The sequence below is a fragment of the Fukomys damarensis genome, unplaced genomic scaffold (assembly GCF_012274545.1).
Source record: "Fukomys damarensis isolate Sample0158 unplaced genomic scaffold, DMR_v1.0_HiC HiC_scaffold_38, whole genome shotgun sequence".
Taxonomy (NCBI): domain Eukaryota; kingdom Metazoa; phylum Chordata; class Mammalia; order Rodentia; family Bathyergidae; genus Fukomys; species Fukomys damarensis.
The window spans coordinates 72,876,325-72,901,765 of record NW_022900950.1 but is presented as its reverse complement, the minus strand read 5'-3'; the positions used below and the strand labels follow the sequence as shown (position 1 = coordinate 72,901,765).

The window sequence follows — 25,441 nt, the reverse complement described above, 5'->3', positions numbered from 1 at the left end:
AGACCACACAGATTATTGTATATTGTATATGTACTTCAACTAGCATTACATTTTTCAGTGTTCATTAACTCAGTCGATTGGACAACATTTTATATTTTGTTTTATTTAAATTTTAATAGCATTGAGGCAAAAATGTTACTATTTTGAGTTGAAAGCTCTCAGCAATAGTGAGCATTAAATACATACACATACACATGTAACTATATATTAAGAATTATTACTGTGGTATAATTTTTTCCTGTGCTAAGATTGAATCCAGGGCCTCAAACATGCTAGAAAAGTGTTCTACTTTTGAGCTACATCCTCAACATAAATATAGCATTGAGGCAAAAATGTTACTATTTTGAGTTGAAAGCTCTCAGCAATAGTGAGCATTAAATACATACACATACACATGTAACTATATATTAAGAATTATTACTGTGGTATAATTTTTTCCTGTGCTAAGATTGAATCCAGGGCCTCAAACATGCTAGAAAAGTGTTCTACTTTTGAGCTACATCCTCAACATAAATAAATTAAATCCCTTTATTTCTTAAACTAAGACTGCACATCTTCTTTAGGAAACTGTGTGTTTTCTGATGCACACAAGAGAGTTGAACAAATTTGTAGCTGCATTTCAGATTCAGTTTGTCAAAGCATGTAACTTAATTGTTTTAATTGTGCATGTGTATAAACTTGGTAGAAATCTATATGGATTTAAATTAAATGTTAAATGTTTGTAATAATAGGACTCCAGTGTTCTATACCATGTTTATATCTTGCTCATATGACACTAATATTATTTTTGAAAGAATTGACATTGCATTCAAGGCCACTTTATAAAAGCATTACGTTGCTCATCCTAATTCAGTCTGACATACATTCCAATAACACTACCTCCCTTCTTGGGTTTAAAGCTAAATTTATGACTCTGCATTGTGAAGTACATCATTTAAAAATGGTTTCAACCCAAAACACCTAATAAATAAATAATGTGTATGGCTACTCAGTAGTAGACTTTCTAGACTAGAAATCATTCCATCGGATACTCAGCAGTCCACTATCTGAGAGGGCTGTCAGATAAATCTTGTGGTCGCTGCATTCGTGTCCTGTAAATCACATATTATTGTCTGAGCCTTCTGCCAGGTCATCTATTCTTTTCCCATTTATCAGAAATGCATACAGTATATAGAAAAACTAGATGCACCATGCAGTCTGGCCCAGCATCCTGAGTAATTAATTTGCAAAGGATAATTTAAAGTATTGCCTTAATCTGACTTTTCTTTAAGGATTTTACAGAAATCAAAACAGGTGGTTCATTACTATTTGGGGAAATATTTTGTTCACATAAAGGTAATAAGGTTTGGTCATTTTTGACCTAGGTGTTTCTGTGCTTCTAAATTATTAATTAAAAATTATAATATTCATAATAAGAACCAGGTAATTCTATGCCTAGGATTCTTTTATGTCCTTTTTGTGTTTGAAGTTTTTTTGAATCTTAATAGCAAAATGCCTCTCTTTTTCTTTACTCCCCTATAATTTTTTCTTTAGTGCCAAGTATTTTTCTTTCTTTCTTTTTTGGGTGCCAGGGATCAAACTCAGATCCTTGCCCTTGGGAGACAGGCGGCGGAACCACTGAGCTAAATCCCTGGCCACAGTGCTATGTTTCTTTCTTTGAGGTTATCCCTTCTCAGTGTATAACACTAGTGCCATTCCTTTTGTTTTTTTAAATTATGAACTTTTCCTTTTTATAGTTGTTATGGGTATTTGATTACGAATAGATTATTAAGAAAAAAATTACCATTATTATGTTTTTTATTGCTCGAATCTGACTTCTTACCCTGCCTAACTATTTAAAATTACCCCAGTATGGCATCAGATTAATGTCTTGCCTCATGCAATATGCCCCCCTTTTGGTAATTCTTTTTTTTTTTGGTACTGGGGATCAAACTCAGGACCTTGCGGTATAGTTTGTATCCCTCTTGTCTGTCTTTATCTTAGTCCCTATCATAGCATTTATCATGAATTGTAATAGATTAGTGCTAATTTGCTTTATTGTTCTCTTTCACTGTGTTCTAGACTCTGTAAGGTAATGATTATTTTTGCTTTTCCTTTAAAATATACTTAATACCAGGCAGCAGAAGTGAGTATGGGTGAAGAGAATCAAACCTGAAGATATGTGTGTGTATCAATTCCTCAAGATGAATGTGATTACTGTATAGTGCAAGCATATAATAACAGTAAAGAAAAAAACAGTTGTTTCTGCTGTTAAAAAATCCCCTAATATCTAGCACAGTTCTTAACATATGAAAGTTGCTCTATGAATATTTATGGGAAAAATAAATCATTCTGCTCCTAGCAAAATTACAATCTCTTCTGGACAGCTTTCCTTGACTTCTTCTCTCTTCCCTTCTGTCCTCAGCTTAAATGAAGTATTCATCTAGGACTCTCACTGACCCATGGAATAGAGATTTTTATGTGTATTTAGATTGCCTGTGAGTTTTCTTTTTCTTACATTGGAGTGTAAGTTTCTTGAAGGCAGATGCTTTTCATTTTCTGTTCTATGTCTAATTTCAGCATAATTATTATTGAAGCAGATGTTTATATAATTGTATGATGAACAAATGAATGGAGACATGGATCATAAATTGCCATTTTTTTCACTTTTGGCTTTTGAAACTTTACATTATGAAATTTCACCATACGTTTCAATAATTACTTTTTATATTACCTTTTCTTTAGATCAGCCACCCTGGCATTTCCAAATATTGTGATTATATTTGTGTATAAAGAGCATCTTTGTCTTTTCATTTTCCTTTGACTTAATCATGCTCACCTCTTAAAACTGCTTACTTAAGGCATGACTTAAATACAACAAATACGCATCCATGTTTAAGCATACGGATCAGTGAATGTTGATGCATACAAGACATGTAACAGCCTTCTTAATCCAGGTAGTTCCCTGTGCCTCTTTGCAATCAGTTCCCACTTCTATCACCTTAAGTTGCACTAGCTCATGTTACTGTAGATGAGTTTTACTTACTTTAGAAATAAATCAAGATTTGTTTGTTTTAACTGAGATTTGATTATACATACTATGTTGTATTTAAATTGTGTATATTATTTTAGACTCAGTTATAGAAATTGAGCTATATTTATTTGCATGAAAACTATTCAATATTTTTAAAATGATGGTGGTTTTTAAAAAGGAGTATTTGAACCAGCAAAACAAAGTTTCTTTTTTTTTTTGGCTAACCACAAAATAGAAGATTACACTAAGTTGCTTAGTGGAAATATAACATTTTGTACCTATAAGGAAATATTACAGTACGATACATTTGTATAAGGTTATAGTGAGGCTATTAACTGTATGTTTAGAATTTTCTGTGTGTGCTGTAAGCCAAACTCAGATCTCAGATTTTGACTGTATTGCCTGAAGTCTTCTCTTTATGAATGCTGTAGTATTTATTCACTCATTCAGCAAACATGTATTTCATGCTTTTAATATGAGCCCTTTCCTTTAACAAAGCAGTTGTTCTCTAAAATGGTGTGAAACAAGTAATTAGTGAGAGAGACCAAAAATTATAAGATAGGATAGAATTTTATAAGTACTTTAACAAAAAACACACAGGTAGCCAGCAACGTAAAAATGGAGCATGGATTGAGTGAGACACGCAGACACACAGACACACAGACACACACATAGACACACTGGTTAGCAGTCCTATTTAATGTGATTCAGATTTTGGTTTTGTTCACTGGTAATTTTGGTCTACTAATACGAGTTTCAGTCACATTCTTTTTCTTAGTTCTACTTAGGATTTTATAATTTCATCAGGATCAGTACATACTCATGTTCCTACTCTGTCTGATGTTTATATTATGTTCCATCTTTTAAGTTCTGGTAGATATGTGCTTATTTAGTCAGTTTTCATGATCCAACTTTTCCAACACAGTTAATTCCAGAGTGTGTACTGTGTGGTTATAATGAATGTTCTGTGTAAAAAACGTTGTTTAAATAGATTTGGAAAATTTAAACATATTTCAGTTGGATATCTTTACTGTAGGGCCTCTCAAGACCCAGAGAGAGAGAGAGAAAGAGAGAGAGAGAAGGAGGGACATAGACCGACCACACATGTATATGCTATTTGGATACTATATGTATATGTTTTATGTACCAGTATATAGTAATGCATACTGTTGAATCTGTAATGATGTTATTATTTAATCTCAGAATATTTTTATTAGCATACTGCATTTGAATTTTTTTGTGTGAAACATAATTTGAGAAGAGCTGCTGCTGTATCAAAAGACAGAGAGAGAGAATGTACAGAAGTATGTCTTTTTAGCATTCCGCTTCTGTGTTTCTCTCCTTCATCCACATTAAATAAGGAAAACGTGCAAAATATAGCTATGTTCTCCATGAAGAACTGATTATTTTTGCTTTATTCAGAAGACATTATCTTATTCTTTCTACTCTGTACTTTGGAATAACTTACAGTTTATTCATTGTTTTTGGAGAAGAGGCTTTTACAACAGATTACAATCAAAGTTGGTGTTGGGTTGGGGATGTAAGACACTTATGTAGCATTTGTGAAGCCCAGGATTCAATTCCCAGCCCTGCAAAACAAACAGAAACAGTGGATATTGTGTTAAGAACAATTCATATTTAACCAGGAATACTCTTTTTCACCCTATACACCCTATCCTCATAGATCTAACTTCAAGTTTAAAGATAAATTCCATGTTTTGATGATTGTATAGCTATTTCCTGTACTGACTGAATCATTGTTGACCATATTGTAATTTTCTGTGATTGCATTCAAGCATTAGTCACACTGGGTCTAAATATATTTAGGTGTTAAAGTGGATTTTTTTCTTTCTTTTGTCTTTCCATCCCCCCCACCTCCCTCTCTCACTCCTTTCCCTCCTGTCAGGGTCTTCACTGTGGGTGGCCTCAACTTGTGGCAGTTCTCCTGCCTCAGCTTCCAAGTGCTGGGATTACTGGCATGTTCCACCAAGCCCAGCCTTAAAATGTATTTTGTATTAGTGAGAAATTAAATTTATTACTTTAGATCCATTTGTAGAAGTTGAATTGTGTTGTATATTTAGATTGAAGAGATGCAAAGATGGTAAATTAATATCTTTGTGATCCTTATCTAATGTAGTACCTGATGCAATACATTTTGAATAAATATTTGTTAGCAGTAGACTCTTAATAGTCATATAGTTAGCTTCTTTGATAGTATAGTAGCTGGTGTTCTTTGCACATCATCTATTTATCCATCTAAACAGCCTGAACTTGAGCCAGCTTCCAATCAATAACTGGATATGATAAAAACTTGAAGTCATTAGAAAGGATCAAAGAAATAAAAGTGAACAAATGACACTATTGCCTAAGTCTAGTCTAGGTGTTTTCAATGAAACTGTGGTAATGTTATGTTTAGAAAAGTTTGTAAATGATTCCTGAAGAAAGAAACACAGCAAATCTATCTTGGTGACCCTGAGTGGTGAGAACTCTGCTCATTCAGATTCATCCAGGTGTGTTTGTAATGTAAGGATTTTTCAGAGGATCTGAACAAGTCAATTTTTTTTGTCTGAATATAATTATATGAATAAAATATTCATCATGTGTGTTTACTTTCATTGTACAGTAGGATAAAATTATTCCACACCCCTTTAACTATTGCTAGTTTTTAGTTGTGTATTGATGTCCTCAACATTGGGTCCACAGGGGAAGGTGCCAAGATGAGTTAACTTTGCAACTCAAGAGCTTTTAGCACTGGTCCTACTGTGTTATAATTTCATGAGGCTACAAACTCTGATGTCAGGAAATAATTGCTTCTTGTCTCTTTTCTTCACAGGGCTTTTTAGTCTCAGTAGCATAGTAAACATGTAATATTTGTTGAATAAATGAGTGTATTTACCTTATTTAGGTAAGTTTCCCTTTTTGTAATATTCTTGAGTTTGGGACCCCCCAAAAGTAGCTAAAAAGCAGACTCCATTCATTTAGTAATTATCTTATTTCTATTTTAGTCTGAAGGACAAATTATTAACCCTCATATATAGCCTTCAAATGTTTATTTTGATGTCTAGCCTGTGTCCCTCATGTGTTTTGAAGGAAGAAAATGATACATTCTAAATTTGTTTCACCTGACCAGCTTTGGTTCTTAGGAGTCAGGACTGATGACCTTTTTGAAGAAATCAGTTTGTGAACTTAGATTTTTCTCTTTCTGGAGAACTACTTCTGTCACCTTGAAGCCACACTTTAGGCTCTAAGCCCAGGATTCTTTTTAGTCATCACACCTTCTGCTAACAAAGAGGATGTGACGAATGTTGAACCTCTGGTTGTTAAAAATGGTGTGTTTATCTAAATATGTGAATACTTTGTTGTTATATCAGCATTTTAGGAATGAACCAAACCTATATTAAGCTAGATTGATCTCACCATTTCCTTACAGCATACTCAAAGTAGCTTGCACAGCCACAAATTTGCAAAATGCACTAAACGAGGAAACATACACTTTTTTATGCTGCAAATGATTCCACTTCCTTTGTAGCTGTAAATTCTTTTTTCCCCTTTCCCCCTTTCCCCCTTTCCTCCTTTCCCCCTTCCCACCTCCCCTTTCCCTTTTTTTGACCAGTACTGGGGATCAAACTTAGGACTTTGGGCTTGCAAGGCACGTGTGGTGCCACTGAGCTAAATCCCCAGCCCTTCTAATTCCTTTGTAACCAGCCATTTTTTACAAGGCATGTAGGACTTTTGGGGGCAATTGTTTTGTTTTGTTTGTTTGTTTTTTAAAACTAACTCATCAAGCATGGTCCAGCTAGGATTAATATACTTTTATATTTCAGCTTTTTTGTAACATTACCCTCTCTCTTTTTTTGATGTGTTTATATCTCTTTCTTAGAGTATATTTTAGAAGATTAGTGGGTATAAATTGATTGTTCCTGAGCTTGATTATTATCAGTACTTACAATCTTTAGATTTTGGATGGGATGAGAATCAGTAGAGCGGTTTCTAACACTGAGGCTAAAAAATATAGGCTTCCATTGTAATCACCTGGTTTTACAGCAGATCTCCTGTGGGAAGCTTCCTTTTCCTAATGCACAAATGCTTAGAGAATAGGCATTCCATGTTGAGAAATGCTTAAGAGTTAACTTTGTGTTCACAAAGACAATTGCCATTAAAGGATGACACTAAAGGCCTATTGTAGCACGTGTAAGAAGCCTGTGGGAGTTGGAAAGGGCAGTTGACGTAAGCTCCATAAAATGTTCATGAAAAATGTTAGAAACACTACTGTTTAAAAGTATCTGAAGTCAGCTTAGTGGCAAAAATATTTTTTAATTGGTTTAAAATTAACATTTCTATAATGTACATTTGCCTTTAAGAAACAAGAAAAACATACTAAAGTCAAAATATATGAATGAAGTATGTTTTTTATATAAGTAAAATAGGTTGCTAGATGAGCGAATGGTCATTAATTACTCTTTATTTGAACTTGGGTACAAACGTTTTTTATGGTATTGAAGGCAAAGGAAAGCTTAATTGCAGTCTAGATGTGGGGTTTTATCTGAAATTCAGGCCTCCTGTTGATTCACCAGCACACTAGGATTTAGAAAACACAACCTTTTAAGGTAAATTTTGTGGAACTTGGAGTACACCCTGCGGCTTGGCAGTCTAGCCAGAAGGATGATACTGTGCTGACTATAAAACTGCATCTTTGAACATTATTCTCAAGGGTGTAAATGCATAACAAAGTAATATCAACTGGCACTTAATTCTGCAAGTTCCCTGCTGATTGGGGTATTCAGTGAAATGGAACTCTTCCTGACAGGAAGTCAGCCTATGAGTATGGAGACATCTGCAAATAAAGTGTGTTTTAATTTGGTACCCTCCTGTTTTACAGCTAGTCTTTTAAATTTGGGATTAAAAAGAGAGTTAGGGAAAGAGAAGGGTACACAAATGGGAATATATTGAGCATAACGTTTTTCTCTGGTTTTAGTATAATTAAGACATGTCAGTGTCTCTCAGCCATCAGTGTTTGTCTTTAGTCTTTATTCATGTAAATATACTGAAGTTAAAGTATTTCAGAAAGAGTAAGATAAAAGTTTAAAATGTGAGAATGCCTTTGTTTTAATTCCAAACTCTGATTACTCTGACGGTTCAGCTGCATGTACGACGTACTTCTCTTAAATAGTAGATAATATAATAGATCTACGTTTAAAGCCTACTGTCTCTATTTGTACTGTTTGACAATTCAGATGGCTTCTTGATGTGTACAGTTAAAACATAATTTAGAAAAGAACTATTATTAATTATATGTATTTCATTTATTGAACTTTTAAGACTTGGTCTATTTTTAGTCAAACCACCGTTTTATAACATGAAGGTTCAGAAGTATGCATACAATTTTAACAAAATTTGACTTAAGCGCAAATGAATTAATAGTCAGGACCCTGAAGCTGGGTGTGTGCTTTGCATGTCGTGAATTCCTCAGCCACTTGAAGAGGACCATGTGGAGCTAACTGTCATCTCCACCGTGACAGCAAAAAGAGGGAGGGAAAATGATGTGGGCATGCTTTTTAGAAAATGCTGAGGATTGAAAAGTGAGGAAAGGGCTGTGGTGAAAGATTTAAAATTTTCCGTAAATGTTTTTCCTTTTACTACTTATTGGTGCCCTTTATTTAGTAAATTAGTCTGTTTACTTGCTTGAGCCTTGTTACTTGAGTGAAATGGATATATTGAGATCTTATTTGGTGGTACATAGAAAGATATGTAGAACCAGTCATAGAACAGAGCAGGTCATGAATTACTTTAGTTATTAGGTATGGAATCATATTATTTTTAAGGACATATAACCTCTCTCCCCTTCTGGATTTCACTTTGAGACATCATCTCATTCAGTTACCAAGACTGGGTTTGAATTTGGAATCCTCCTGCCTCTCAGTGTGCTGGGATTATAGACTTGAGCCATGCTGCCTGGCTTCTCTTTCTTTTTTCCGTACTGGGTATCTGACCTAGGGATGTTCTACCACTGAGCTGCATCTCCAGACTGTTTTAAACATTTTTTAAAAAAAATAGTGAGATGGAGTCTCCTTAGGTTGCTCAGACTAGCCTCAAACTTTTGATCCTTTTGTCTCAGTCTCCTATTTGGGATTACAAAATATTCTCTTTATTCACTACTATCAATGTGCCTTTTTTTCTTTTCATGAAATTTAGATTTTTAAAACTTTTATCAGATATTCAGTCTACCACTATTTTCTTAGTCTCTTTAATATTTTCCATATTATACTGATATGTCCTAATCCATTTTCATTTTTAAGCCTGAAATATTAGAACTAGAACAGATCCCATACTGTAGGTCATCAGGGCTTTTGCTTTTGTTCAGTGGCAGTCTTGCTAATTTGCCCAGCCTTATCTTGAATTTGTGATCCTCCTGCCTCAGCCTCCCAAGGTGCTGGGATTATAGGTGTGTGCCAATACACCCAACTAGATTAGGAATTTTATTTTGCTTTTCCATATGGATAAGGTTAGTGGGTAGTTTTCACCTTTTCTCTTAAGCTCCTAGAGGTGCTTCCTTCCATAGTTTTCTGTTCTAGCTGTTAAGGACAGCTCTTTCTAGGAAACTCAGCAAAATGTACCTGATGACAGGTAACAATGTTATCCTGGGGGTTACTGTCCATTGATTTCTAGAGGTCGTCTTTGAATACGTTAGTGCTTTTCATTTACACTATATTTTTTTTAGCTCACTTCCTTTGTGTCCATAGTTGAGAAATGTTTTTTTTTTTATAACAGTTAACCTTATTTACTGATTGTCAGCTTTTTTTCTGGCTAAATATATCATTATCATTAAAAGTGATCAACATGATGATCCTCAACCTGAGTCCTCTCAGAATGGAGAGGTGACAAAAGGAGATAGCACTCAAAGAATCCTCTGAGAAAATGACTTTGTAAGAGAGTAGATGCTATTTATTTCCATGTCAAAAATATAAGTACATAAGGTGTTGGGTATATTGTTACTTGATGTACCCATTTGCATTATACACATGTATCAGATCAAAACATTGTATTTGTAAATATGTAAAATTTATGTGTTTATCACTGTGAGTACTGTGTCTTAGATTTTATATGCTTAAAACTCACAGACCAGTTATATAGGTGGATGTAATTTGAAGTTCTGAAAATGTTAAATTCTGAAGATAGATCATCATTTCATAGCATAAACCTAAAAAATAACCTCTGGATCTAATGAATGTGAACCAAATGTGATGCTACTTTCCAGTTTATTACTTTTTATTTGAAGTTAACTTTGAACACTAAAATGAAAATCTTGTTTCTTATGAAGCTGAACATTTTTTCAGTGAATACATGGTATCAGATTACAGTAGTCCCTGTTCAGAGTGAAAACTCTTAAATGGTTAAACAGCAGGAATGTTTTCTGTTTTTAGTTAAAAACTGCTGTTTTCTATATGGCTTATTTACCACATGTTTAATTCCTAATGTTGTGTGCTATGGGACTAAGCTTGCAAAAGTCAGCAGAAAGAGTTCTGGTTTTTACATCTAGAGCTATTACTTGTAGTACAATAATAAAGGTACTATTTTATTGGGTTACTTGTAATTAACTTCAGCACTAGGCATTCATATAAATCATTGATAATCTGTTTTCTTTAGGTTTTTATTCTTTTAAACTGGCTTAATGTAGTTGCTTTCTGTTGTTTTTATACATATGGATTGAGGTTGTAATTGCTTTTTGGAATTAGGCTGTCAGAAACCACCATATATGTGGATTCCAGAAATGATTGAGGCAAAGCTAATGAATTTTATGTAAAGATCTTTTATAAAGATTTGTTACCAGAATATTCAGTAGTAGCATTGTTTTGTTGTGAAACAATGATTTTTTTCCGGCTCAAGTTAAAAAGCATCTAGACATTCAAACACTTACAAAGGCAACAATGATAGCTTTTTTTTTTACAAAACCCTGGCAAAGCAAAGACATGATTTCTTTGAACTGTTTATCAATTTATTGATAGTCTTTTAAACATCTTATTCTTAATATATCTTTGCATTTTATCTTATAAATCTTATGTGTTGACTAATTTATCATTCTGTGCTTATCATTTTTATAATTACTAGTTTAAAGTGAAAAAATTAAGGCAAGAGTTTTACTGAATAAGAGAAATTTCAAAAGAAACATCTGTGTATTTGTTTGAATTGAACCAGATTAACTATTAGAAAAAAAATTGACTTAAGAAGCTACTTCATTTAGTAAATGTAGGTATGAAATAAATTTAATTTTCCCCCATGATATGAAAAACTTGACTTGATCATTCTTGTAAAAATGTTAAATATATTCACCTAAGAGATAGGAGGCATGAAAGTTGCTTGCACATAATATCATGAAACTAGTGCTTTAAAAAATAATTCGGTTGGTAAATAAGTTTTATTACAGCTGAGTACATTAGATGCTTTAAAAATCTTTTAAAAATAATTAGCTGTTTTATATAGTTTTAGTGGAAGTCTTTCATGTTTCCCCTCCAGCAGTCTCTAATGAACACTCCTTGTAATTTCAGTGCAGGCTTTCAGATTCCCTAAAGACTTGACTTCAGGCCTTAAAGGGCAGCAATTGCCATATGTCTGCAGAACTGGAGTTGCCAACCTGACTGACCATGGACTAATAGGACACAATTACGTAGCTTCTGAGTGTGGAGCCCTGATACAGTCTTAATGATGAGCATCTGTTGAGAGCTTGTAGCTAGAAAAGGGTTAGAGCAAGTTTTGCCACCTTTGTGAAAATCAAATTTTCTGTATTGAGTAATGAAAGATGCTGACTAAATTGATGCATGTTTTGAAGTTATTAGGGTCACAGTTTGTTGAAAATTGTTTTTTTACTAAGAAAATTTAAAAACAGAGATTTTAATGACACACATTTATATTACTATTTCATAAGCCCAAGCACTCAGCAAGAAGATTGGGCTTTTAAAGGTTATTTCAAATAATTAAAAATGCATTTATGATAATTACATAATTGATCGCTTGTTATTAAAATTTAAAAATCTTTGTATCCTAGCTGAGTGTGGTGGTGTGTACCTATAATCTCAGTTATTTAGAAAGCTAGGCACGAGGATTTTAAGTTTGAGACTGGCTTGGACAATTTACTGAAACCCTCATCTCAAAATAAAATATAAAAAGGGTTGGGGATATAGTTTAGTGGAAGAGTGCTCCTGGGTTCAATCACCAACCATACTGCAAAACAGCAACCTATATATCCTACATACATCTCATGAATTCTTTCTCAGTATTCAATTCCTTACAAATAGTGTTCATTGAAAAGTATTTGTTAAAAAATAGCAACTATGAAACTGAGCCATTTGCCAATCAAATTTTAATAGAAAAATTTCTCTTATAGTTATTATATATATATATTTCATTTGAGCCATATTTGCGCAAAGTAGATATATATTTTAGATATACATAATTGCAACTGGAACCTTCTGAAGTCAAGGATCTGTTTTACCTTTTATTTTATTTTATTTTTTTTCTCATTGAGTTTATTGGTACATTTTAGGTATACAGTATGGTTACATTCATTATTGGGAACTTGTACCTTTACATGACAGGTCTTGCTTTCATTTTTTCCCCTTGTCCCTGCCCTCCCTTCACCCCTCCTCCCCTTTCCCTTTACAAACACTTCATTTCCATTTTTTCATATTTTTTCTTTTCCCTTATTAGCTTTCCCCTACCCTTCCCACTTTCCCTACACCTTTAGCCCCTTTCTTACTATTTCACATTGTCCATATATTTTACCTTTTGATTGGATGATTATCATCTAAAGAAATAATAGCATAAAGCCTTACCTTTACATTTAGCTGTATTTTCTAGTACATGCTTATTCAAGTTTTGTTAGCTATGCTGTTGAAAGAGTACTGACTTGAAGTACAAACACAGTTGGAAATATTATTAGTTTACTTTGAGCCCTTGAGATGACTGTCTTGACTGTAAACAAGTTTTGCCTAGTTTTGATCTGCAGTGCTGTGTATAATGTGTTTCTCAGTTTTGTGTTAATACATTCCCTTCCTCATTTCATCTTTCTGCTGTGGTGTCCTCATTTGACTCCTAGTAGTGTTTCTTTCATTTCTGTAAATAACTGGAGCTACATTGATCCAGTTTGACATTTTATCAAGTTAAGACACCTATAGCATCTTAACATTTCATGTAGGGGCCAGGGATAGCTCAGTTGCATAGCACCTGCTTGGGAAGTGCAGGGTCCTGAGTTTGATCCCTGGTACAAAAAAAAGATCATGTAGGTATTTAATTTAAAAACCTGAGACCTAGCGGAGCACAGTGTTATGTAACAGTGTTCTGTGATCGGGTAGCTCCTTCTAAAAGTGGTTCACCAACTAAACATTACCAGGTTCCAGATTGCTTAGCCTCTCCTCTGGGGAGGTACCCTTATGTGTTTTCCAAATCTCAAGGAAACCTGTGAGAACCTCTATGTATGGGTCCTGAGAGGTGGTGCTCATGCTGAAGTCCCAGCTCAGCTAGCCTACTGAAAACTTGCTCAAGTTCTCCTGAGAAGTCCACATGCAGGGTTTTGGGAACTGTTCTGTGCATTGTTCTGGGATCTTGGAATTAACAAGTCACATCTCCTTCTCCAGCCAGGTTTGCAATGCCCTAATCTCCTATTTCAGCCCCATTTACTTAGGTGCCTGAAGGGGAGAATTTTTTGAGCCCAGGTATTCAGGGGCAGCCTGGTCAACATAGCAAGACCCCTGTCTTTATTTATTTATTTATTTTAATTTAATTTATTGGTACATTCTAGGTAGACAGTACAGTTACATTCATCACTAAGACCATTGTCTTTAAATAAGACCAAACCAAACCCCTATAAGTCTTATGGGACAGTGAGGTAAACATATATTCATGTTATAGATATTCCACAAGGTGAGGAAAAAGCCTTATTGTGTAGACATGAAATGTTCCCTAAAGGCTCATTGTTAAAGGCTTGATTCTCAGAGCCCCAGTGTTTAGAGGGGAGGCTTTTGTCAGGTGCTTGGATTGTGAGGATCTAACTTCATCAGTGGATAGAATATACATAGTTTTCATTTACCCATGAGACATTCTGTACAATAGGACGCACGTTAGGCAAAAAGACAAGATCCAGCAAATGAAGTCATATACTTAAAATTTCATATATTCTCTGACCATGGTGGAATCAAATGAGAGACCAACAGTAAGCAGAACTGTGAAAATTGTACACATACATGCATATTAAACAAACTCTTAGGTAACCAATGGGTCAACAAAGAAATTTAAAGTGACTTTTACAATTTTCTTAAATGGCAGTGATAGGACAATATACCTAAACCCATGTGTTACAGAAAAAGCAGTACTTTGAGGAAAATGTATAGAAATGAGTATCTACATGAAAAGAAAAAACAAAAAAAGAAAAATAGAAATATAAATGTAATGATGGAACTGAAGTTTTAATTTTTATTTTTTGTGTCTCTGGGGTTGAACCTAGTCTCTCATATACTACACAAGGGCTATACCTGAGGTGCATCCCTAGCCTTCAGGTAACTAGGAAAGGAAGAACAAACCAAACCAAAAATAATAGGAGTAAAAAATAATAAAGAACATAGTAGAAATGAGATAGATAGAAAAAAATAATATAAAATATCACCATAGCAAGAACTGATTTTTCAAAAATGTGAAATCAATAAACCTTTAGGTAACCTAATGTAGAAAAAAAGAAGACCTGAATAAATAAAATTAGTCATAGAACAGCAAATATTAAAACTAATACCACAGAAATAGGAAGGATCGTTATGAACTATTATCAATAGCTGTTAGCTAACAAATTGGAAAATCTAGAAGAAATGTGTACATTCATGATGTGTAAAAGCTGTGAAAGTTGGACCACAATGACATAGAAAACCTAAATAGGCCAGTAACAAGTAATGAGATTTAATCAGTTATAAAAATCCCCCAGCAAAGCAATCTCTAATACTGGATGACTTCAGTCCTGAATATTACTAAGCTTTATTATTATTAATATATGTATTTTAATAGACACATAGTAATTATGTGTATTTCTGGATTGCAGTGTGGCATTTCTACACATATATACATATGTGTAACTATCACTTCAAAGTGATTGGCATATCTACAATCTGAGACATATGATTTCTTTGTGTTAGAATATTTAAAACCTCCATATTAGTTCATTTGAAATATTCAGTTAATTTTTTCCAACCAGACTGATCTGCTGTTACATCAAATGTTTAAAGAATAACTAATACCAGTTTCTTTCAAACTATTCCAAATAAACTACTGAAAGAATGTGGGGGTGGGGAGGTAACTCTTCTGCATTAATTCTACAGGACCACCATTACCTTGATACCAAAACCAGACAAGGACATAACAAAAAAAAAAAAAAAAAGAAAAAAAAAAAAAAAAAAGAAAAGAAAAAAAAAAACTACAGACCAAATTCCTGATGAACAGAGATGCAGAAATATTCAATAAATCATTTTCAAAACTCAAATACTACCCAATTCAACAGGACATTGAAAAGGTTATACACCATAACGAAAGTAGGATTTATCAGTGCATAAGAGTAGTTTAGCATACACAATTCAGTAAACACAGTGCATCATAACAGAATGAAGGACAAAAAATCATGTTATCTCAACAGATGCAGAAAATGAATTTAGTAAAATTTAACATACCTGCATGATAAAAACCATTAATTCAGTATAAAAGAACTGTACTTGAACTTGATAAAGTTCATAACTTGATGAAGTTGATATATGGTAAACCCACAGCCACCATATTGAGTTGGGAGAATCTGAAACTGTTTGCTCTAAGATGTGGAATATGATGAATGTGTCCATTTTTACTACTCTTATTCAACAAATGAGTCTTAGCTAGAGCAGTTAAACAACAGAAAGAAATATAAGACATCCAAAATGAAAACATAGGAAGTCAAATTACTCTTGTTTACATCTGACATGATTTTATATACAAAAAAATCTTAAGGGTCCATCAAAAAACTTTTCAGAACTGCCAGGTATGGTGAAGCAGGGCTGTAATCCTCGTGCTGGGGAAACTGAGGCAGGAAGATTGCTGTGGGTTTGAGGCCTCCTGAGCCACATAGTTTAAGGACAGGCTCAGCTACACAGCAAGATACTGTCTCAGAAACAAACTCCAAGAAATAAAACTTTTAAAATTGATAAATTCAATCATGTTGTAGGATATAAATTTAGCATACAAAATTTAGTAGTGGCATCTTGATGTATTTCTAAGGAATTTGCTAAAAATTTTTTTTGAAAAAGCAAAATTAGTATTGAATAAAAAGAACAAACGTGGTGGCCTAACATTACCTAACCTCAAAATATACTATGAATCTTTTGTAACCAAAATAGCTTAGTCTTGTTGTAAAAACTGACATGTAGACCAGTGGAGCAGACTAGAGAATGCAGAAATAAATCCACTTGTCTATGTCTCGCTCTTGAACAAAGGCACAAAAATTATCTAGAAGAAAAGCTGGTCTTTTCCTTTCAATAAATGGTGCTAGGAAACTAGATATCTTTCTGTAGAAAATAAAACTAGACCCCATCACATGTACAAAAATCAACTCAAAATTGATCAAAGACTTTAATACTTGAAATTATGAAAGAAGAAAATGTAGGAAAATAGTTGGAGACATCTGTGTAGGCAGTGATATTTTGGGTGAGACTGTAGAACACTTGGTAGTCAAAGGAAAAAGCAGATAATTATAATTACAGTAAGTAGAGAAACTTCTGCAAAGTAAGGGAAACAACAGAGTGAAAGGATAACTTAGAGAATAAAAAAATAGTTTTCAAGTATTCATCTAACCATGGATTAGTATCCAAAATCTGTAATGAACTAGAAAATCTCAACAGTAAAAGAAAAAAAAAACCCAAATAATTTGATTAAAATACATAAATGATTCAGAATAGATATTTCTTGAAGGGAAATATACAATGTCCAACAAATGTATGAAAAACTTGCAACATCCTCACTCATCAAGGAAATGCAAATCAAAAGTTTAAAAGGAATTTTAGAAAGCATCTAGGCTGTCAGTGTAAAATGAGACTGCATTCATTGTTAGTCAACACTGATTTCTTGACAAAGTAAAATGATAGTAGAATGGATTATATTTAGTGACTTTTTAAAGTGTGCATTCTGATTTTATTTGCTTTAGAGCATGCTGATTATTTTAGAATTATTTTAAAAATTCAAATAAAGTCACATAGAGCCTTCATTATACTAAAATATGCTTTAATACATTATGGGATTTATAGAAAACGAGTTCATGTCTAAGGAAGTTAGAGTTGTATTAAAATAAGTGAATGATTACCCAGTACATTATTTGGTATTTTTCTTTATGTTTATTTCTGGAACTTATGGAAGAATAAACTTGATAGTATTAATGACATTTTTTCTTTAATTAGCAAAAAAGACTTTTTTTAACCACCAAAAGCACATTATTTAAAGTTTGATGGAACTCTCTTTAGTAGATTTGAGTAATATTTAATATCTTTGTTGCATGACTTAAAAGCATAAGTAAACTAAGAATATATTTTCATAAAAATTGATTAGTGAACAATTAATGGCCTTAGGAAGTGATAATCAATTGAATATGGCTTAGGAACAGGTATGAAATTATTGACTGTTGTTTTTTGAGTCCTTCCCCTCCAAAGTGCTGAAATGTGTTTTGAAATTACTTAGTTGCATTAGTGGTTGGATTTGAGGCTTTTAACATGTTTTTCATCAGTGCCCCTGGGGAGAAGATAACCAGGACCTTAAATGTACTAGCATCTTGCATCATTCTATAATTTTAAGTACTGTGATGAAATATTGAAATGATCATGAAAGATGATGACCATTAAGTTTTTCTTTCAACTATTAAAACTCACTAAAGGTTATATTGAGCTGTGGTTTATGAAATTGTTTAGACTAACGCCTTCTTTGATAATTATTTCTGAAGTGGAGAAAAATGCTTTAGGATAGGTAGCATGATTAATGAATATTCTTTTTGGTTTTGGAAATTTCCACAAATTACTGTAGTGAATGTTTTATTGTGGTGAAAGCTTGGTGTCTTTCAACAACGTTTAGGTTATTTAAAAACAATTGAAGAATTTTATTCTCTTGGACTTCAGATTCTTTTTTATTAATTTGTATTAGCTTGCCTTATATTCCCAGTATTAAATGTTAAATAGTTAATATGTAAAAATTGTTTATAGAGAAACGATAACCCAGCGATATCTTTGAAAATTACTGTTTTTGTAGCAATAGTTGAAATTATAAGATTTGTATTTTCACTTAATTCTTTATTCAGTTTTTTTCATAGCGAAAATAGGAAGATAGTTTTAAATTTAGGTTACCATATAATTGCTGAAAGCTAACACTAAGATTTATAGACAATCTGATCCTTGGAAAAATACAAGGGGACAGAGTAATGAATTTTAATTTCTGAATTTCTGTAAAAAAATGAACTGCAGTTGCTTATTTACCTTCTTGTCTAACTTGATTTTAATTTTGAAGAAGAAGCAATATTTTGTATGGCTTGCCAAGTTGAGTTGAGGCAATAAATATTTTATGTGGTCAGGTTTTTTATATTTATATAGTACCAACTTTAACTTGTTTTCAGTCTAACCTCAATATTGATACTTAAAATTTTTGTGGAATTAAAGTGACACACTTCTTTATTTTGTATGTAAGTAAAGGCTCGTGTACATACTGTAAATAAAATCAGGATGATGTTTACTTTTTATTTTGTTGTTTTTTTTTTTTTTTTTTTTTTTGAGACAGGGTCTCACTATATAGTTGAGACTGACCTGAAACTCACTATGTAGTCCAGGCTGGTCTTGAACTCACAGCAATCCTCCTGCCTCAGCCTCCTGAGTGCTAGGATTACAGGCGTGCGCCACCACACCTGGCCTTGATGTTTACTTTTTAAATCAAAATATGTATTTCTCAACTGGTGTCCATTTTATCCATGCATGTTGGAGTTTCTCTCAGTTATGTAATTAAACTCTCTCTTGCAGTTTTAAATAATGAAAAAGTGGATTTGAGAAAAATGTTACTGATAAACACTTTAAAATGGATTTTTACAGTAAATAGACATGGGCTTGTTTTAGGTTTTACGAAAGAACAAAGCTTTGAGGGAGAAGTCATGTAGTTGAATCTAAGGGATCCTTAGGTTTTAATAAAAATACAGATATACATATATTACTATCTTTAAATTGGTATCTATCTGTGCATGTGTTTGTATAGATGCATTCATATGCCGATGCCCCAGACACCCCAGGTGCACTCACTGACAATGCTCAGATTAATGTATATTTCAATTCACTAAGCTTTTACCTTATTATTTCACTGCTTATTTTATATATGTTTTATGATAAGGATTGAAGAATTAATATGAATATACTGACTTCTAGGCTTTTCATTGGATTTTTAAAAAATTTTTGGTAAATTAAAATTTGTGCTTGCGAGGAAGGTGGTGACACCTCTGAGCTAAATCCTCCGCCCCTTTATTGGATTTTTTTAGTGGGTAAAGTTTAGTGGATAAATTTCTTTTTTGGTACTGGGGATTGAACTTGGGTCCTGGCCCTTGCGAGGCAGGCGATGGAACCACTGATCTAAATCCCTGGACGTAGTGGATACGATTTTACACTTGCTCTTAGCCAAAAGGCCGAGAAGCGATAGTGGATAAATTTTAAGGGCTAAGGAATGGTTAAAGGTTTATACTACCTAGTGGTAATTCAAAGGAGAATGAATTACTCTTTTCCACCTCACCAGTCATCCAGCCCAGTTTACTCTTTTTTTTCCTTGTCTCTTTTGCAATCATTAACCTTTTTTTTTTTTTTTTTTTTTGGTAAAACATAGTTTATTTATTAAACTGCTTAGTTGTGCCTTCTCTTCATTTTGGCGACCCACCTCCCATATAATGGTATAGAACAGAAAGGCAAAATAAATATGGATAGGCTCATTTAGTTTATTCAGAATCAAATTTTTGTTCACTTTTTAAAATGTACCATCTGATACCAATTTTTTAGGGTTGTAGGGAAGGGAACGTGTAATGGAACTTTTCCTTTCAGAGCTAAGACATGAAATTGATGTAGGTGATGTTTTTTATTAGCACTGTTTTCTGAATGAAATTTCTTCAGCTATGTTTTGCTGTTTTTTTAGGAGTGGCAGAATTCTATTCAGAAGAATGCAGGCCTTGCTTTTATTGAACTTGTCAATGAAGGAAGGTAAACTATTTTTATCCATTCATATTTTCCTGTAAGATCTTATTATATTTTTCTCATGTGAACTGATGTTTTAAGGTTCTATATTTCCTCTTTTCGCATTTTATATAATAGAACTTGCATATTGATTATCACAAATATGTCAACATTTAGCTATTTTATATTTTTTTCATTATTACATACTTATTTGTAAGGTTTTAGTCCTTATTTTTTAATAAATGTGACTGAATTTCATGAAGGTAAGCTGAATGATTCTCTTTGCAGATATAAGAAAAAGCCATACTTATATGCAGTTTGTATAAAATCGTATTATGTTTGTAGAGCCAGTGATTAGGCTTATATGTCTGCATTATTTCCAGTGCCTGGCCATCAGGAGGAACAGCAACAAATTTTGGTTTGTGTTTTGATGAGATGAGAAAGGGAAGAGACAGAGTTAGTAGGCATGGTTTCCACTTAAAGAGAAGAGACTAAAGAATCCAAAGAAAGAAAATTTTGTGATAGGAAAGAGAAGGACAGAAGTATAGAAATGAAAAGCGAAATAAAGTAGGAAAATTTTAAGAGAGTAAATTGTAAAAGGTAAAAATAAATTGAGAAATGGTAAACCGGTGACTTTGTGGTAGCTGGTTTTGCACTAGTGAAACCAAAGACCTTTCGTATACATTAGAGAGGTTTAACAAGCTGCCTGCCCTGTAATCAGTACCCTGAGGAAAGGTTTTCATTTCTTTATAGGGTTTTGCTTAATGTTATTGGACTCACTTTGTCATGATGGCAACTGTTTGAACTACTAACTAGGAATCCAGGCTCTCTTTATGTTACCAAAAAAAAAAAGGATACAGATAACTTTATTTTATAGATCTAAAATTTCTTATTCATAAGTAATTTCAAGTACCTACAGGTTAGTGTTAGAAACAAATAAGTAACCCTGCAGTGGTACTATTTTATGCTAAATTCTGTGATCAAAAGTTCGTAAAAACAGGGTACTAAGATGGCATAGAGAAAAAGAGTCTTTACTCTGGAAGATCAGGTAAATCCAGTCAATATGGTTCTTGAGATGTATTTTTAACAGTTAGTATGGTTCATCTTGAGACGTGAAAAAATTGGGAGTTATGGATAAATTGGAGGCTGTTTGTCTGAAAAGCATTCAAGTGGAACAGAATATCTGCAGCCACTGTGTTGAGGAACGTACATAGGAGATTTGTGTGTAGGTATATGGATTCATGCGCACATATGTGATTGTATATGTTGTGGTGGTAATGTGTTACTGGAATAGAATCGGGCTTCTGAATCACGGCCTAAGTGTAGCATATTTGGACTTGGGTTGGCAAGTATTTGCAGATTTTAAGCAAAAGAGTGTGAATATGTTTGGGTTTTAGAAAGGTAACTGGTAGAAGTATTTAGGATGGTTTAAGGGAGAGGAGACCTGATTGAAATCAAGAACAGTAGCAGGGCTACTACTAACTCCATGTGAGAAATGGAGTTAAATTGTACTGTGGTGTCTGGCAAATAGTAGGTAATCAATAAATATTTCTCAGTGAATGAATGATTAATGCTTTAGTTTACCTTTAGCAGTGCTTATTCATCAAATGAGAAATAACTCTTTGGTTGAATATCAAAACTTGGAGTTTGAATGCTTTTAAAGTCTATCCAGAATAAACTAAATTAACCTATCCATATTTATCTTGCCTTTTCTGTTTTATGCCATCATATACTAACTTAAATAGTTAAGAATTGGGTAAAACACAGGAAGAAGAGCAGTTAATGAAGACATGGTAAGAACTGTTAATTGAATATGTTCTTTAGCTACTTAATGTAAAACACAGATCAACAGATCTTCTATCATTTATATTTTATTTAAATAAAATTGTTCTTTTATCAAGAAAAAATTTACAAATGACAACTTTGATTATTACAGATTTTACAAAGTGTATTTTTGATTATGCTTGTTAGTATTACAGTTACTAGATTAGGCAGCATAGGCTTATGAGTAAGAGCTGTGAAGATAGCTGTGAAGATAGCCAACAGTTCAAGTTTCAAATCTGATATTTACAATCACTTTTACTTTTTGGGTCTCAATTTTCTCATGTATTCATTCAGCCAATGTTTATTGCACTCTGAATACTAGGAATTATTCTTGATCCTGAGCAGTAAACCTAATGAAGATCTTTAGTAAGTTTTATATTCTTGTTTTGTTTCTTTTTTGACTGCTGAAGAATTTGTGTATTTTATTTTTGTAACATGTTTGCAGTAGTACACTGTAATTACCCTCCTTGGTGCATAACGCATCTCATGCTTTTTTAATCCTCATCTCCCTCCCTTCCCATCACCCTTTCTCTATCTCTTGATCCCCTTTTGTAAAAGGTCGATTTCCTTGTTTCCTATTATCTTTTATTTTGCTCTTTATTTGTAATTTGGCTTTCTTGTATAAGAAATATCATGAAGTATTTAAACTTGTATGTCTGATTCATTTCACTTAACATTATGGTCTCATTCATTCATTTTTAGTATTCTAACACATACAGGAAGGAAGTTAGAAGTAGGTTATATAATATTGGAATATTGATAAGTACTTTGGGAACAGAAAATGTGGAGCTAGGGTAAGTAATGTGGATTTTTGTTTTGGTTGAATTTTGAAGGAATTATAAAGAATTGGAATGTTTTCAGTTTAGAGTGGTTAGATTAGAACTCCCTGAGAGGGTGACATTTGAGAAAGCACTTAAGCACACAGAAGAGTTAAACATTAGGGCATGTGGTTAAAATTACTCAAGACCTTGGGAATAGCTAGTGCACAGGTGGGTGAGAATTTCCATGGTCTCTCTCAGTAACAAGGCTAATATCAGCAGGCAATAATGGTCTAAGTGCAGCAAGTTGAGAAAGGAAGTCAGAGAGGTAGTACAGGCCAAGAGTTTGTATAGAGCTTTTGAAATTTATTTTGTAGAACATGACAGTCATTACAGGAATTTGAATAAAGTGAGACAGTCCTCTTGTATGTCTTCACAGGATCATTCTGGCTTTTGCCTAGAAGAATTGAGGAATAGAAGCTAAGAGGTCAATTGGGGCCTGTTGTAGTAATCCTAATAAAACATGGTGGTGACTAGATTAGGGTAGTAACATCTGAAGAGCTAAGAAAAGGTAGGCTTATGGGTGTATTTTGAAGATGTACCTGATGGGATTTGCTAATGTATCGGTTATGGGGTTGAGAGAAAGCGAAGGATCAAGCATTAATGTAAGACTTGCCTTTTCATGGCTGGAAGGATGTTTATCAAACTGAATGGAAATGGCTTTGGATATAGTTAGTGGGAAAGATCAGGAGGCCACTTGTGGAAGGAATGATTGTGAATTCTTCAGCAAAAGTAGGTATATTAAATAAGCAGTGACTTGTTATATCTGCAAAGCAGGGATATAAATTTGGGTGTTAGAAAGCATACTGGTACTGAATTCATTAAGAGAGTAATGTGGTTACTGAGATTTGACTACTAGATTCAGTAACATGCAAGTTGTTTCTAACTTAAAAATTGTTTTGGGGAGAGCATTGTGGAAAACACCTCTATAATGGATTTAAGAGAGAATCTGAGAAAGGGAGGAGGAATTTTGAGACAGTGAATTTTTTAAAGTTTTGCTGCAAAGTCAAACAAAGAACAAAGAGAGCCATGATGACTTGTGGGGTGAAATAGAGTCAGGCAGTAGTTTTTTCTTTAAGGAGAGCAAAGCAACATAGTTTGATAGTGATGTGGACAAACATTTAGAGAATGGGAAATTAATGTTGGAGAAACAGGAGACTACCTGGAGTGACATTTTTGAGTAAGTTAGAGGCTAAGGAAATTTGCATGCAAACGGGTGGAATAGCCTCATGCACAGCATGAAGGAGTCATGTATGGTAACACATGGGAAGATACTTCCTATGTTTAAGTATGGTAGTTAAATGTGAAAGTAGAGTGATTAGTTGCATTTAAAAGGATTTAAGATTGCAAGTGAATAGGAGGGGAGAAAAGGGCAAGTGAGTCAATCCTTTGTGCAGGAGAGGGGTGGTAATCGTTGACCACATGGTTCTTATTAGCACAGGTAAAGAGGAGGGAAGACATCATATAGGGAAAGTGATAAATATAGAAAATGATAGGATGAATTGAAAGGCAAAATACTGACCATTCATGTTGGGTTGTTACAGTGAGTGAGCTGTAAGCATGCTGGGAAGTAGAGAGTGGGTGAAAAGGCCCCGGCCATGCAAGTATTGGAACTGATGAGGTCTAGCAGCAAGTGGCTGAAGTAGGGTGGAGGAAAAGATCAAAGATCAGTGAATGACAGTGGTTCAGAGACTATAGATCAAGATCTTGGTCGCCTTTGAATAGTGTGTCTTTAGATATCACTTACCATCCCTCATCCTTGTGTCTACATAGCTCTATCTCATTTCCCTATTATTTGTCAATGATTTCAGCCCTTGTATCAATGTAACCTTCTCCAACACAGTTTCTGTGATCATTTTTGGTGATTTCATCCCTGCTGCAGCACATATAAATGTTTTTCTTTATTGGTGAATACTATTCCATTTTATGGATATTCAGCATTTTGTTTATCTCTGTACCAGTTGATGGGCCTTTAGATTACTTTTGCAGGGGCAGGAGGGGGCTGATAAGTAATGCTGCCATGAGTATTTGTGAACAGGTCTTTGTGTGAACCTGTGTTTGTGTTTCTCTTAGGTGCAAAGGAATAAAATTTCAGGGTTGAATGGTAAGGTTAGAATGTTTTACATTTTTAAAAACTGCTGATTGTTTTTCATAGTGGATGTTGTATCTTCTATTCCTATCATTTACTTTCAGCTTGTACACATCATTGCCTACAGTTGGTACTGTTGTTCCCTTTGGTTAAGAGTCATCATAGTAGGTCCCTCATTGTGGGCTTTTTTCATTTGCATAATGACTCACAAGGTTTTTCATATGCTGATTGGCTAATGATGATATATTATTTTGAAAAATATCTGTTTGTATCTTTTGTCCATATAAAAATTTCACTGTATTCCTACTGAGCTGTAAATGTGTCTTATATATTTATGGAAACAAGTCTTACCAGATACATGATTTGCAAGTGTTTTTCCTCTTCTGTGGTTTATCCTTTTCAAGAACAGAGGTTTGTTTTCGTAAAGTCGTTTTTTTTTTTTTTTTTTCGTTTTTGGATCATCCTTTAG

The 25,441-nt window shown here is 33.6% G+C and overlaps 1 protein-coding gene across 2 annotated transcripts in view; it reads left to right on the top strand.

The window, feature by feature from the left end:
- Lrba (LPS responsive beige-like anchor protein) overlaps window positions 1–25,441 on the top strand; it is a 452,811-nt gene that overhangs the window by 7,007 nt on the left and 420,363 nt on the right. For both annotated transcript variants that reach the window (XM_033760036.1, XM_010632727.3), the window contains exon 4: window positions 20,204–20,268. In XM_033760036.1, the coding sequence (XP_033615927.1) occupies window positions 20,204–20,268 (65 nt within the window). The remainder of the gene's footprint in view (window positions 1–20,203; window positions 20,269–25,441) is intronic.